Raw genomic sequence first — 16,197 nt, forward strand, 5'->3', positions numbered from 1 at the left:
AGAAGAAGAAAAATGAGCACTACTGTACAAAATCAATACACTGACTCTCCCATAGCAAGGTGAATGCATTTTCTCTACACACGTGCATGTGTATTGTATTGTATTAATGTTCAGACAGTTCTTCCAAGCATAAATAACATAAGTAAACAATGTAGCAAGTTCATTAAAAATATATTTATTGGTGCATTCTCTTTGGTTTGTCCACAATAGTTTTTCTGGATTGAAAACAAGCCTTCAGATGCAGTCCTTATTGAAGATAAGTTTCCTTCGCTGGCAGTCAAAGTTAAGGCAGCGCTGGGTGATAAGTTTGCCCCCTTGTGTAGAGAGGGACCACTTTCTCTGCAGAACACTTTGGCTGTGCAGGGAAATTAGAGCCAACCTCTATATTTCCATCTCTTTAAAGAGTACAAATACTGCATAATTGATGAAATAACTGTAGACTGGATGGCTCAGCGTGGCAGGTTGAAAATAAAAATAAAACCCTCCATTACAGATGATATGCATCTTAAAACACACTAAATAGTCGCACTCTAAATAAATAGGTAAATATAAAGTAAACTAAATAAGGCCGCGATCAGACAGAGCGCATTCGTTTGTTTATTTTGCTGTGACGTTAAATGACGTGGGGCGTTTTTTCAGCACCGAGTTGAAGTTCTGTTCAACTCAAAGTTCAGGGCGCTCCTGCAAAAAAAATTCAATGCAAACCGCTTCACTTTCATTTAAAAACAATTAGCCTACAACAATCCGCCCCAGGCTGCTTAAACACGCTGTCTGATCAGGGTCCAATGGTGCATTTATCAAAGGGGATGACTCCTAAAATCTGATGAGTATGTACATAACAAAGAAAGTATTAGGCTGTATAATGCATCTTCCTGCGGGGAAAAATGCTGATGCCATGTGTCTTGTGCAACTGATGGTGGAAAATGGAAAAGTAAAATGGAACTTTTGGCAGCATGAATGCCACTGCCATTCAGCAAGATTCATAAATATCAACACTCAAACTGCAAGACACAAATTAATAGAGATATATGGGTTTAGAAACTTTTTTCCTGCGAGTCTTTCTTGTTTGGGTGACTAGTTGATGTTGACAAAGTTGTGCCCCGTGGTCATCTGGTCGACTTAAGTGTAACCAGTTGTCAAATCCCCTGTGCAGTTCCAATCTGAAACAAAATCAACATCTTGGTTTGGTTAATGCTGTGTAAACCTACAGCACTATGATTATATCGTTTTACAAGTAATTATCACATCCGCCAAATGAGCAACAGTAACTAACGGTGTGTGATTCCCGATAGGTGGTTGTACTCACTGTGTTGAGGGCTGGAGTGAGGCCTTAGTCATACGCCATCTCTTGACTCCTGCGCACACAGCGTGCCACCTTTTTCTTAAAAACTCCTTTAGGATCCTCTCGCCACTCTTTCTGCAGGACATAACATTAAAAAAAAAAATATCTATCAACAATCTCATTGGCTTACTAACACTGTTAAGCTGATAGATGTTTACTTCATTTCACAATAGTGTGTTTTTCTGTCTCCTGGCAGCCCGTCTAAAAAAACGAGATAGGCCCATATAAACCAACAAAGGCTCAACTTGGCCTTGACTGGCTGTGATTTGCCCTCACAGGGACCTACGTCACTCAGCCCACTTGTTTGGATTTCCATTAGAAAAGCAAGACAGTCATTTCAAGTTGTTGTATGTACACACACACACACACACACACACACACACACACACACACACACTTATTAGTAACACCTGTTCAATTTTATCTATAAAAATTATCTAATCAACCAATCACATGGCAGCTGCTTCAATGCATTTAAGGGTGTGGTCCAGGTGTAGACAGACAATCTCCTGAGGCCCGTTCCAGAAAGCAGGTTTAGTGAAAACTCTGAGTTTGTTAAGCCTGAGATGAGGGAAACTCTGGGTTTTCCGTTTCCAAAAGAGAGGTAACTTAACCTCAGAGTCAGTTACTATGGTAACTGAGCCTGTGAACCTAACCTAGAGGGAGGAGACTGAGAGAAACTGAGAAAAAAAAACCTTGAGTTTCTCATTCATTCAGTCTGTATCAGGCGCATGTTAATGCAGTTTGTTATCTGCATGAATAAAAAATACGTATTGGTCTATGTTAGGCAGATTAAAACGTTTTTTTCTCAAACATGTCATGTACTTTTGTCGACGATCCCGTTGATGAAAAAGCTGTATTAATTCACAGAGAGTTTACGTCGGGAGATGATGCGGAGTCCCGACTATAGATGTATTTTCATTTCCACATAAATGATTTGAGAGGTATTTTTTAATCACAGTCCATTAGATACCTTATCCATCCTCATATCACTAACATCAACAATCGTCGACAGGCTTTAACATCCAAGCAGATTCTTCATTCAGAAAGAGCCGTCAGAAAAGTGACTCGCTCTGAAACGTTTTTTAAATGATTTTGTAGTGTTCCCTGGACACAAACAAGTGAGAGCCATTAAAAAGAAATAAATGATAATACATTATAGTTCTGTTAATGATCATGGTGCTGCAGCCTCAGAATGGGTTTAGTATAGTTTTTTGCCCGCAGGATTGCACCTAAATGAAATTATAGGTGTAATACAATTCCCGTTTTCACCAGTAATATTATAAGTTAACTGTGATTAAATATGAAATTAATACACTGTTAATGCTTACGCACTGACTCGAGCAGCAATTTTCTCCCACACCAATTCTCTCTCTTTTGCAGCAGCGACAGCTGTCTTGCTTTTTTAATGAAATACACATTCAAACTTGCTGTTTGTGCGCATGAGTATTTCCGCCGACCCATTTGTTTGTGGTTGTTACCATGGTGAATCGTAGAATCATGGCTCCATTCATATACGGCCTTTTATACGAACCTACTCCGCGTTGATTGAACCAACTCAAATCAGCTGTTCTGGAACTAGGGCTGGGCGATATATCGATATTATATCGTGATATGAGACTATATATCGTCTTAGATTTTGGATATCGTAATATCGTGATATGACATAAGTGTCTTTTCCTGGTTTTAAAGGCTACATTACAGTAAAGTGATGTCCTTTTCGGAACTTGGCCTCTTTTATTTTATAGGCTATTTTTATTTAAGATATTTTTTTTATTTAAATGTGCACCTTATGGAGCTTTGATTTAAAAAAAAGGTACTCCTGTTGTTATACAGTATTTATGTTTACATTATATTGTTATTTGAACAGCTGAGCATTTAATCATGAACAAGGTGAAGAAACCTGTTTATTATTTATTCATTTGATTTTGCAACTGTACCCTGAAATAGCCGGTTTCTATGAAACTACTTGTGACATGTCATATTTGGCTTTGACTTTGACTGAACTGCTCTCACTTTGCGGAAAAAAATATCGGGATATATATCGTATATCGATATTCAGCCAAAATATATCGGGATATGACTTTTGGTCCATATCGCCCAGCCCTATCTGGAACCGAAAACTCAGAGTTTCCCATCTCAGGGTTAATCAACTCAGACATCAGGGTTAGACTCAGAGTTTGTTAAACCTCCTTCCTGAAACGGACCCCTGAACTCCAAACTGAATGTCAGAATGGGAAAGAAAGGTGATTTAAGCAACTTTGAGTGTTCTGAGTATTTCACAGTCTGCTCAGTTACTGGGATTTTCACGCACAACCATTTCTATGGTTTACAAAGAATGGTCTAAAAAAGGAAAAACATCCAGTATGCGGCAGTCCTGGGGGGCGAAAATGCCTAGTTGATGCTAGAGGTCAGAGGAGAATGGGCCGAGTGATTCAAGCTGATAGAGGATCAACTTTGGGTCAAATAACCACTATCCAAAATTGGATAGTTGAAGACTGGAAAAATGTTGTCTGGTCTGATGAGTCTCGATTTCTGTTGAGACATTCAGATGGTAGAGTAAGAATTTGGCGTTAACAGAATGAGAACATGGATCCGTCATGCCTTGTTACCACTAGGCAGGTTGGTGGTGGTGTAATGGTGTGGGGGATCCCTTTCGCCTTCAGAACTGCCTTAAGTCATTGATTCAACAAGGTGCTGGAAGCATTCTTTAGAAATGTTGGCCCATATTGATAGGATAGGGTCAAACACGGTATTAGTATGGTGTTCCTAATAATCCTTTAGGTGAGTGTGTGTGTGTGTGTATATATATATATATATATATATAAATAAAACTAATCCACAAATTAACCCTAGCTTAAGATTGTTCTTATATGAGACAGTGGGCACTTACAGCTGCATCTACGTTGGCAGGAGAGTCTCCATTGGGGTCTGCCAACATGGAGATAACACTGATCATGATGGTCTCCACTGTGTGGATTGGCAGCCAGCGCTCTTCAGGCTTCTCATAGCCATACTTGTCCTCACCAGGTTCATGCAGGATGGAGATGCAGACATCGCCATTTTTTGCCACTGGCAGAAAGAAATTAACAGATATTACTGACACGTTTGTACTAAAGCAATAGATGAGATACTTCACTGCAGCTCTGCACTCAGCAAAACTCAAGCCTAATACATTGAATTATGAAGCCAGTTACAGTAAGAGACTTTTGTCAAGGGACCTTTACCAGAGAACTATTATCTGCAAACTAATATACTCACAGCCACCCCAGTGGCCACTGTTTAAGGGCGTTTTCTCACCTGCGCTTTAAGTCTGGTTAAATCAGACTTAAAGCGCCCCCCCTTGTGCGATTTGTTTAGGCAGGTGCGAAGACAGTAATTGCACTCAGGTGCGGACCCAAACGAACTCTGGAGCGGTTTGTTTGTGGTGGGATACGTGATCCGACCCAGCTGTACTCCAAGCTCTGCAAGTTTGAGCTAAACGGCTCCTTAGGCCAGGTGTGCTTTGCGTTCTGGGATGCAGCAGAGCACGCAAACTGTAGCAGCTAGCCGGAGAATTGAATAGGAATGTTACAGAAATACGCACTAGCTCAGAACACAGGACCTTCCTCATCTACTTACTTTCTTGCTCCCGCCCCTGACACATCTGACCAATAAGCTGAGTAAATGTTCTCACGTGGTTTGTAGGGATGCATTTTGGATCGCTTGGATTTTAACAAGGGGAAAACGCTCCAAGTTAACAAACTCATCAACTGATTCAGACAAGAGTAAACAAACTATAGGCGTGAAAATAACCCTAAGTATTAAAATGCCATTACAGAAAATTGAGTCCATTTCCCCGAAAAGAGACCAAAAATTGATTTACATGATTGAAGATATTAATTAATGTTGTTGTTTTTTTCAATGGAATATAAACATCTAAGGGATTGTAATGCACAGTTAAGCATGTAACAACAGTATTTACATAGGCTACTTTAATATTTGTTTACACACCAACTGCAGCCAAAAAATTTTTTTCTTTACTACAGATTAATTAGAGATACAGTGGCTTGGTATGTAAGTCCTTACCATTTGGATGCCAGATTTCTGTGATGAACTTCATCTTGGGAGGCCTCAAAGGGTAGTTACGGGGGAAGGTTAAGGTGGCTTTGAAGAAACCTCCTTCACTGCAAATAACAAAGAGGATGGTGTTAATATGTACACTGGGTATTACGAGTGAACAGCTCAGCTACAAATCAAATGAAGTTCACGGGCAAATGATTTCTCTCACAACAACGTGTCTTGAGGTCCAATGACGACCACTTCCCACTGATAGATGTCATCATCATCTACAAGACCGGCAGAAAAGCCTTCCACTGGGTTCTTGTTGAGCTCTGAAATTTAAGTTGCAGTTAGTCTCGCATTGCCAGACCCATCTTCACAGCGCTGTGGAGTAAATCGGTTTTTGTTACACAACGTACAGTATATCAACCTGGGGGGTGGAAGTGAGTCAAATTTGTTGATGTGCGAGTAACGTAATGACAAGTAGACTGACGAAAAGACACCTGGCAATGCTTAGCTGGCAGCTGAATATCCAAACGTACGCATTGGCTTGCGTGTGGTGATTTTGAAACGCCTTCAGTAGTTATTGAGCAACAGTCAGCTAGCCTTAGTCATAGTCGGGCTATCCGTGACGTTACACGTGCATTTCAACTTTGTTGTCACTAGCCGCATATATAACTGTTACGTAAAAACGTCAGTTAACGAAATAAAACTGTCAAATGCAACGCAGCGGCTGCTCTGATGTGATAACTTAATATAACGTTACAGTAAAAAAAGCTCTAGCTAGTAGCAACAATTATCGTTAACGTTAGCCAACTTACCTGCTAATTGTTTACGTAGTAACAACGAGGACTGTCCCGTCATGTTATAGCCAACGTTATAAATGTTTAACCCCGTTATTCGTATTTATTAACGCCAACTAACTGTCAACACGGTTGAATTAAACATTGGGCAGATACTATAGCTAAAACAAACCGTCCACGTTTCTCCTCTGTCTCTCTGCTCTCTGACAAGACCAATAACATAAGTGAAAAAAGAAGAAAAAAACGGTGAGAGGTGATTTGCCCTAAGTACAACCTGTCAGGCAAGCCTTTCTTTCAGGCGTTATACTGTCCCCAGTAAGGTCCAATTAAATGAAAGTTAGTTTCAAACATAGGGCCTTCGCTAGGATATAGGGCTGTTGATTTTAGCAAAAGAGCGTGGGATGTATTACTCATAAAGCTCAGGAAGTACTGCCCTTCAGGCCTAATCCTGGGCTAATTCTAACACTGTCCTTTCTTCTTCGTGTAGCACCGCAGCTGGCTATTCCCCCATTGGTGCATTACTGCCACAAACAGTTTGTAATGAATACTACATGTTCTGTATTTGCATCTCGAGGTGTAGACTTGTGTACAAAATGCAGCAATATAAAGCCAACATTTAAAACTATAATAACATAAATCTGTATTTTCCCACCACAGTTATATTCCTGGTAATGCGAAGAAGGCATTAACAGCATTTAGATCATCATGTCGGTAGATTAACTTTACAGAAAATATATTGAACAGTAAATAAACTAAACATGAAAAATCCTATTTGTTAGAAAATTGTGACTATGGCCCTGTCCCCTGCCTGCACATAACTCTGACCTCCAGTGACTCAAACATCTTTGGTATGAAACGCAGACTAAAACCCATGTGTTATTGCCTGCTTGTCCTCAAATGGGAGCAAATCCCTTAGCTAAACTCCATGTAGCCTATAAAACAGTGTCTCAGTCTTAATTATCTTTATTGCCTCATTGCTTACCTACAAAGCGTCCCCTGCTGAAATAATGGCATACCCTACTCTCCTGTCCTTCCCCCACTCCCTCTGCCATCTCATTGTTGTTTTATCCTCTCATTTATCACTTTCAGATCCCTCTAAGGCAGCTTTCAAATCCACCTCATCTCACTGTATTCTTCCCGTGCTACATCCACAACCTCATGGCTTCCCACGCCTACATGTGCTTCAATCTCTAAAAATACAAAAGCACTTCCTGCATCCACTCAATTCAGTGCCACTAAAATCTCCAAACGACCTCAGGCTTGACCAGAGATCATCCCACTAGCAGTGCTTGTCAGTGCATCGGCTGAAGAAAATACCTGTTTGTTACTTGTCTTACTCTGGTGAAAACTGACAATCCCTCTGGCAGCAGCCTTTTCTAAACAAATTGTACTACAAATCTTGTAAAAAAAAAAAAAATACTCCTGTAGGCTTTTCAAAACCTAATCATCATTTGGCTTTTGACAATCTCCCCTCCTTATCTTCTCCAGTACTGATAGATATGGATAAGGATTTGATAACGCAACCCCCCCAATAATCTAAACTGACCAGTGCAACCCACCCCCACCCAAATATCTTATCATAATGATGAATGAAAAATATTATAACGGTTTAAAAACATCCCAAAAAACGTGGGTTGAATATGCAGAATACAGGAGATTAATTAATTAATAATAATAATTAAAAATTAAGACATTTTCACCATAACATGATGCAAAAAGGCACAAATTGTTGCAGGAGAATTCACCAGTATGCAGGAAATTAAGTGTTTGATGCTCAAAATTTCCTGGGGGGGGGGGGGGGGGGGGACCCCAATGATGAAACAAACGGCCTTGCAAGATAGGTGGAGATCTTGAACCCAAAGTAACGCCCCTGCCCTCTTATCTATCTCCCTTTAGCCCTTTGTACGTCTCCTGCATGTTTTAACACTTACTGGTAGAGAAATTAAACCACAAATAATTTCTGTGAACCAAGCTTGCTTCTGGAGCTTGTAAACATTTACTACCCACTCCATGATCTTAAACATAACAGCTGCCAACTCAATTTGCCCGTATAAACCTGGGTATGTGACATGCGTTTCTGGTTTTAAAATGAAAACACTGCATGTTTTCCCCTTGACATTTTAACACTACATCATCTCAAACATCCCATTGTTGAGGTGATTCATTACTTAAAAGACTCAGCTTTGTATTGACCCGTGCAGTTTGTCCAGCAAAAACTACAAGTTTGGATCAGAGCTTTTCTAATTTATCACACATTGGGTTTCCTTAACATTTTACTCCTTGTCCTCCTCTTCACCCCTTAATAAGACTTCAGATGTTACATGTGGTATTGCCCCTTTCTTATAACACTTGTTTGTATTCTAATACACTTATTTGACCAACCGTGCTTTCACCACTCATGTTTCACAACCTCCAACGCTTTGGTAGACTTAATTATATTTTTCCGTCCACTGCTCTTAACCTCTTATGCTCTAACATTATTTATTCTACTGGATATTTTCTCACAGCTCCCCATGGCTTTATTCCTTTTACCATCTACATTATCACAAATTTCATTCCTCCAAACAGGGTTCAACAAACTGTAAAAGAACCACTTCATACTAAAAAATATCAACAAATCGTTTAATTTGTTGCCCATTAGCAGCAAAATATACAACAAACCAATGATATGTCATTGCCCTGAACTCATTTGCACCCTGACTGACATCCTCACGTTTGTCTTCTTATCTCCCACGAAAAAGCCCACTGTGTATAGTTGCTTCAACCAGCACTTTACCCTTGCAGGGTTACTAAATGGGTCACTCTAGTTGTCTCATCTAGTCTACATGTGGATTGCTCCACCTTGGGAGAGAGTTGGTGCCCAGAGCAAAGGAATAAGTATCTTAGGATCTTGTTCACGATTGAGGGTAAAATGGAGCATGAGATTGACAGGCGGAATGGTGCAGCGTAAGCAATAACCTGAGCACTGTTCTGGGTCGGTGTAGTAAACTAAACTAGAAGGCAAAGCTTTCAATTGATCTATGTTCTAACCCATATGGTCATAAGCTTTGGGTTGTGACCGAAAGAATGAGATTGCGGATACAAGGAGCTAAAATGAGTTTCCTCTGTAGGATGGCTGGGAAATGGACTTGACCAACTGCCACTTTGCTTGTTTGCAAGCCATGATGTCTCTCTCTCATGGGTGGGCCAAATTCTCTGGGCGGGCAAAGCAGAGAAAGGGGAGGTAACCTTGCTCCTTATGACCTCATAAGGAGCAGATTCCAGATCGGCCAATCTGAGCTTTCATTTTCTCAAAGGCAGAGCAGGATACCCAGGGCTCGGTTTACACCTATCGCCATTTCTAGCCACTGTGGGACCATAGGCAGGCTGGGGGAACTCATATTAATGTTAAAAAAAAACTCATAAAGTGAAATTTTCATGCCATGGGACCTTTTAAATAAAGCTGCATGCATTTGCCTCTGTGCACATTTTCAAAGATTGCACTGAAACCTAAGGGGGAAAAGATACAGAGCCCTGGTTAGTGGCTAATAGTAGGTAATTTGTTTCATTGATTAGAGCTGTCTCATTGCCGTTCTGAGGTTGAAACCACATTGGAGTATGCTATTGATATTCTTTAAACTAAGAAAGAGAACAAGTTGCTGACCTACCTCTTTCCTTGAGAATTTACAATGAAATGTAAGATTAGAAGTGGCTTGAAAAGTGCACACTACCTGTGATTGAATTGTACCTGTAGAAGCCTGAAACCTGAAAATCAGATATATAATCCCTGTATTTTTACGAAAATGTCATAAAGATCTGACAAGAAAAAAAAGATCAAGTGGGAGATTATGACCAGCTCTGAGAAATGAATTGAATTATTTAATTTTGTTTCAGCCTGGTTGAAGATAGATTGTGTCAGAACTAGGGATGACTTACAGTGAAGGCCATTCATTACTAGCTTAGAACACAGCCAATTTTCAAAATTTTTTGTCAGGCATGTGTAACCTGAATACCAAGCAGCTAAATGTCACATTGTCCCCTATACTTTAGGATTGGACATATCACACAAACTACTCAATGCCTTTATGGTCCCAGAGATTTACTGTCTGAATAGTCTTTTCACTTTCCTTGTCTAAACATAAAAGTTTGTGTGATGCTCATAAAGAGCTTGGCTCTCTGAACTCAGTGGGCAACACTGTATCATTGAATGTCATAAGGCAGTGGTTCCCAAACCTTTTCACGCCAAGTACCGCTAAAATGACACACTTTCTTTAATAAAACATCTAAAAGCAAATATCCTATTAGATGGGAGACCCTGGGACAAAATTGTATTAAATAGGGGTCCGTGGAGTTATATTTGATGGTAATCTCAGTTTTAACAGGCACATAAATCCGTTGTCAAGTCCAGTTTCTTCCAACTCAGAACCATCTCCAAAATTACACATTTCATATCACCCTCTGATCTAGAAAGAATCATTCCTGCACTAACATCATCCAGCCTGGACTATTGTAATTCCCTCTACCTCGGCATTTCCCAGGCTACCATTGCTCGATTACAACTAGTCCAAAATACAGGCGCCCGGTTAATAACATTGACAAAGAAACAAGACCACATTACCCCTTTCCTTGCCTCCTGACACTGGCTCCACGTTCACTTCAGGTTAAACTTCAAAACCCTCTTAATTGTCTACAAATCACTCTATGGTCTCGTCCCTGCCTATCTATCAGAACTTCTTAACCCCTACAGCACCACCAGAACCCTCAGATCAGCCCATTGTGGCATGTGGACTGCCCCAGTCATGAAAATAAGGCCTTTTCTGCAGTGGCTCCTCTGCTCTGAAATAGCCTGCCAGAAGCCATTAGACAGGCGGAGTCTGTGGATGTTTTTAAGACTCACCTTTAAGACACACTTTTATTTTCTTTCCTTTAATTTATACATATAAAATAAAAGAAACAAACCGGTATATGTATATATGTGTGTTTTATGCTTGTATACATATGTGTTCGTCTTTATGAAGCACTTTGGTGCAAACTTGTTTGCTTTTAAAGTGCTATATAAATGAAGTAAATGAAAATGAAATAATGTGTGTCATTTTAGGGGTCCTTGACGTGAAAAGGTTTGGGAACCACTGTTATAAGGGATTTAAAGCTATATTGCGTAGTTTCTGTCGCCCCCCTGAGGAATTCTAAGTAATGACAACAACACTGTTGGCGCATCCGATATAATTCCTAATCCTAATATGTTACAAAACCCATTACTAACCTGTTAGAGAGCAGTAAGGCGACATCTGTGTCTGACCTCAGTCTCTTTTCTGTTTTCAGCGGTCCAACTAGGAAAAGCTGCAACAATTTATCCGTGTTTGTCTTTGCCGTCAGTCACTTTGTTTTGGGGATTTTAGTCCTTCTGATAAACGTGTAGGTCTTTTCTTAGCAGTACAGTCACAGACTGAAACATTTTGTGGGCACTTCTTCAGGTATTCAGCCATGCCTTCACCTGTTGCAACAGTCCTTTTCGTCTACAAAGCTGAACACTGCTGTTGTCCTTTCTCAGCGGTGACGTAAAACGCATCACTCGAGCTGCTGCGAGAGGAATTCGCCGTACTACACCATTTTGTAAACATAGCCATACTGAGAAATAAAGAGACAGTTTTGTGGAGCTGATAGGCTTAATTAGCTTTGAATCAACTCATTTGTCAATGGCTTGAATGTAACAGACATTCAATAATATGGAATAGTCGCGCACTATCGCTTTAAGGCAGAAACAAGTTTAAGGCACTGCTGTTTATAAGAAAGAGTCCAGGTGGACCAGCATTTTCCTATTCAAGTGTTACTCAACATGAAATTATGATCAAAGTTAATTCCTAACGTTATGCACAAACTATGGTCTCACCTGTGAATTTGACTCGCTGTTTTTCATTTCTTGTAGAGTCAACTGCGGAAATCTTAGTTGACTTTGTGAATTAACCCTGTCCACATGCGCCTGATGGCTTGTTTCTCTAAGTTTGTTTATGTCGGCAGTAATCAAAACAGGTATTGTTAGCAAAATGTTCTGCCCATATGTGCTGACAATGCCACTGTAGTCTTTTATACTTACCCATTGCAAACTGTCTTGTTTAATGCAGTCTGTTGCTGATATTGTTGTTTTGATGTAAAGGTGTTAAAAAGATGCAATTTTTTCACAGTTGATGCTATAATGTTTGTAGACATAACATTTTACAACAGACGGCATCTCTGTAAATAGTAGGCCTAAGTGTACCTTTTCTTAATTCATTGATTATTTAAATTAGTGGAAATGGGATACTCATGAAACTGCAAAATAGCATGGTCAGAGAAAGTCATAGTCTTGGTGCTAAAGCAATTAACGAAAAGGTTGTTACACCAAGAGCTGGTGGGATTACTCGCTCTCCTGGGAATATGATAGTTGTAAAAGGGGTCACAGCTATTTGCAGGTTGAAACCAACAGTGCTTGTTTTTTTTTTCTCCAGTCCACTGGGAACTTCACACACCTTATTATTTAGGAAGCCAAGTGAAGTAATTAATAGATTATAACCTCAGAGGTGCAGAGACAGTGGGCTTATCTCCATTTGTTTGTTTTTATAAAACGTGACACACATATATCAAAACTGTTGCCATGAAATTCGCAGCACACATTCGAGCACCAGCAGGAACAAAATTATTGATTTAAGTAACCCCCTGACCTTCCCTCTTGCAGTGTTTGTGAAGTACATCTACAAGTACGGCAGTTTCTATGCTCAGGAGTCCCAATTACTGGCTCAACTGTTTCTGGCCAGCTAATGAGAACACAATTAAAGTATGTTTCAGCAGACATCCATAAAACTACATTTCTAGACTGAATAAAGTGATAGATGTGCACTAATTTCTCAACCATTATTCATTAAATGTAGCTGCATTTATCAGAATGTATTGAACCAGTGGCCTCTGTTTGGAATTGAAATGTTTTAAATTGAAACTTTATGAAGGTTATGATAGACATTTTCACATGAAATTTAGTCATTTTAGCACTTGGTTGGTTGTAAAGAGACCATTTGAATTTAACTTCAGTTCATCCCTTGCTTTTCTTTACTTAGCTGAGGATGTTTGAACCATAGAGTAGCACTTTTAATTTCGTTGTATGTACTTACAATGACAATAAAGTCAATTCTGATTCTGACCTGAATGGGCTCACTTCTTTTATGTAACGAATTGTATCACTAAATGAGGCTCACTGAAGGAAAGGGATGGGTTGTATGCTGTCAAACTGTTTGAATGTTTTCAGCACCATGGAGAGAGACATTGAAGCTTTAAAGTGCTCATATTATGCTTGTTGGCTTTTTCCCTTTCCTTTTGGTGCACATTATAGGTTTACAAAGTGAAAAAGCCCAAAGTCCACCCCAAAGGGACTTACCATCTCCAACAGAAAACACTGTTCACAAACTGCTCCCAACAGCTCTATTGTAGTCCAGCCTTTACTTCCGTGACAAACGTGCGTCACTTTGTAACACACGTTATAATGCTCGTCTAGCTGCTAGCGTGGCACGCCCTCATACTCTGCTTCTGACTAGCTAGCAGTGCTTTCCTAGCTACTGTGCATGTGCGACTCCCAACAAAAATGGAATAGAAGTGTGATGCCTCACTCGGGAGCTAAAACAGAGAGCTCAACACACAGGGTGAAAAGAGGAGCCACAGCAATGTGCAGTACTACAAAAATAATAAAAATAGTGTATTTGGAAAAATGAAACCACATGTTTCTGGTACAACCTCTAAATACAATTATGAACCTGAAAATGAGCATAATATAAGCACTACCAACTACCAGGAATAATCATCATTTTGCCCCATGACAGGAGTAGTATTGCACAACAGTCTATCCAAGGCAAAATATTGTATTGTGATTTTAGGAAAAAGTGTACATGGTATCGACAAAAAGTCAGTATTTCCTCTCTATTTGCATTGTTATGCCACACCTTTCAAATAAGACGGATTATGATATAAACTCTATATAGACTTTATCACAGCTACAAATATAAAGACGCAGTAGCCATCAGTCAACCTGAGCTGCTTTGTATTGGCTTATGTAAACACCATTATCTTTATAAAATACTAACACACACACATACAATACTGTCTCCAAGAAGAACATCAAAATGACTCATTTGCTGTTTTGTACATTTGTAGTTTCTAAAGGTGTTTATAATTGAATTCTCTTTGTGTTGGAAACATTTGTATTTATTCTGTAAATGTGAAATTCATTATTGTGTTTATTATAGAAGATTGCATGTTGCCCATCTCACCACTCAACCGCTAGCAAAGAAGATAAACATCTCTGGGAATAGGCAACAGTCATGTTTTCATAATTGTATCTGTAGTTGCCACAGAATTGACTTCAAAAGAAAAGGGGGATTCATATAAATAATACTTAGAAATCTGTTGTGATGTGAAATAAAAGCACACAGGGATGTATAATTGCCATAATATATAGATGAATAAAAAGAACAAGAGAATGAGGACTAGAAAGACAAATAGATTAACTTTCACTTCAAAGTGCAGCATATATACGGTTGATGTTACCTTTCAATAGATGGCAGCGTGACCCACATTTTAAATGAAAAACTAATGTGTCTTAAAATATGGATGGGTTTAAGACTATAACTTGTAACTTCTGTGATTTGAATTGTTTGACAGTTTACCTATATATCTATGTTTTCTATCCAGAGAAGGTCGCTGAGCGTGCAATTTTCTGTACAATATAGCATGACAAACACACCAAAGAGCAGCCTATACTGCAGCAATGAGTCATTCTTGTAAAGTAAATGTGTGAAAAAGGACCTCACTTTTCCTGTTCAACATCCTTCCTGATTATCTGGGGAACAGCACCAGCTATCTTGCAGTTGCACAATAGCTTTTCCCCACGTTCCATGACACATACTCTCCTGTTATTCTGAAAATGTATACAGAATGATTCCCCATAGGTCAGGGCTAACAGGCTCATTATCTTCTGATAGACAGTAATTATTCATTATATGACAATTTTATTGGACAGTTTTTGGCCGGATTTATATCGGCAAAAATCCTGTAATCACAGTTTCAGAGAATTCATCTATAACAAGAATCCCTAAGAAGAAACTGCCTTTTGAGAGAAAAGACAATATAAATTTGGAAGTACAATCATTTTCATGACAAAATTATTGAATTCCAAATGCATTTACAGGCCAACTTCCAATACAAAGTAACAAAGGGACATTGAAGCAATTAAAAAGTCTAATAATAATAATAATAACTAATCTAATCCTTGGTGAAATCACAAATTTTAGTCTGACGTTTTGACAGCTCTATGTAACTCTTGCCAGTGTGTGTTTTATTTTTCACATTGATATGTCCTGCTTTAAATAATGAAGTATTTAATCCCCTAGCGACAGCTGAACACCCTGCATGGCTGATTACATCATGCTTTGATCTAAATGCACTCATCTCTCACTAACATCATTGGATTCCCCGGTTCTGCCCGGAAATTAGTGTGCCAGTCCAAATGATTAATAAATGGCTGGTAAATAAATCTGGTTATGTCACTGTACAGCCGAAGCATCACACCCAAAGGTCCTGTAACACTCTGCTTGTTCGTACTAGGGCAGAATTATGAAAGGTGTGTGCATGTATAATGGTTTCCCCAATGTTCACAGAAATCTTCAAAGAAAAGCATCTTTCAGAGACAAGACCTTTTTTTTTGGGGTGGGGGGGGGAACTTCTCTTACATGAAATTGTTCATTTTGTTCTGTAATTCTTGCTTTTACCCACAGTAAAGCCATAACCTGTGATAAATAGACACAAGCAGACTTTGCTACAAGCCAAAAATGTTGGGAAGCAGTGCAGGATCTACTTAATGTTTAGCAACAGTCTAACGTTAGATTTTAATGGAACGAAGCAGCACTTTCTACCGTCAAAAATACCAGATAAAGGCTTCTGAACCAAACACTACCCAGGCCAGTTGGACATGTTTCAGCAGTAATGTAACCCAAAATTGGGGAGAATTTAAAG

General features: G+C 39.3%; 1 protein-coding gene across 1 annotated transcript; it reads right to left on the reverse strand.

Annotated features, from left to right (window-relative positions):
- Positions 1–155: 155 nt before the first annotated feature.
- On the reverse strand, positions 156–6,646 carry ube2g1b (ubiquitin-conjugating enzyme E2G 1b (UBC7 homolog, yeast)). The gene is made up of 6 exons (XM_028602017.1): positions 6,205–6,646; positions 5,613–5,715; positions 5,411–5,508; positions 4,236–4,414; positions 1,307–1,417; positions 156–1,160 (listed from the first exon to the last, which is right to left on the reverse strand). The coding sequence occupies exons 1-5, from the start codon at positions 6,245–6,247 to the stop codon at positions 1,331–1,333; spliced, it is 510 nt and encodes a 169-aa protein (XP_028457818.1). The 5' UTR covers positions 6,248–6,646; the 3' UTR covers positions 156–1,160; positions 1,307–1,330.
- Positions 6,647–16,197: the final 9,551 nt, after the last annotated feature.

Source organism: Perca flavescens, chromosome 16 (assembly GCF_004354835.1).
Source record: "Perca flavescens isolate YP-PL-M2 chromosome 16, PFLA_1.0, whole genome shotgun sequence".
NCBI lineage: Eukaryota > Metazoa > Chordata > Actinopteri > Perciformes > Percidae > Perca > Perca flavescens.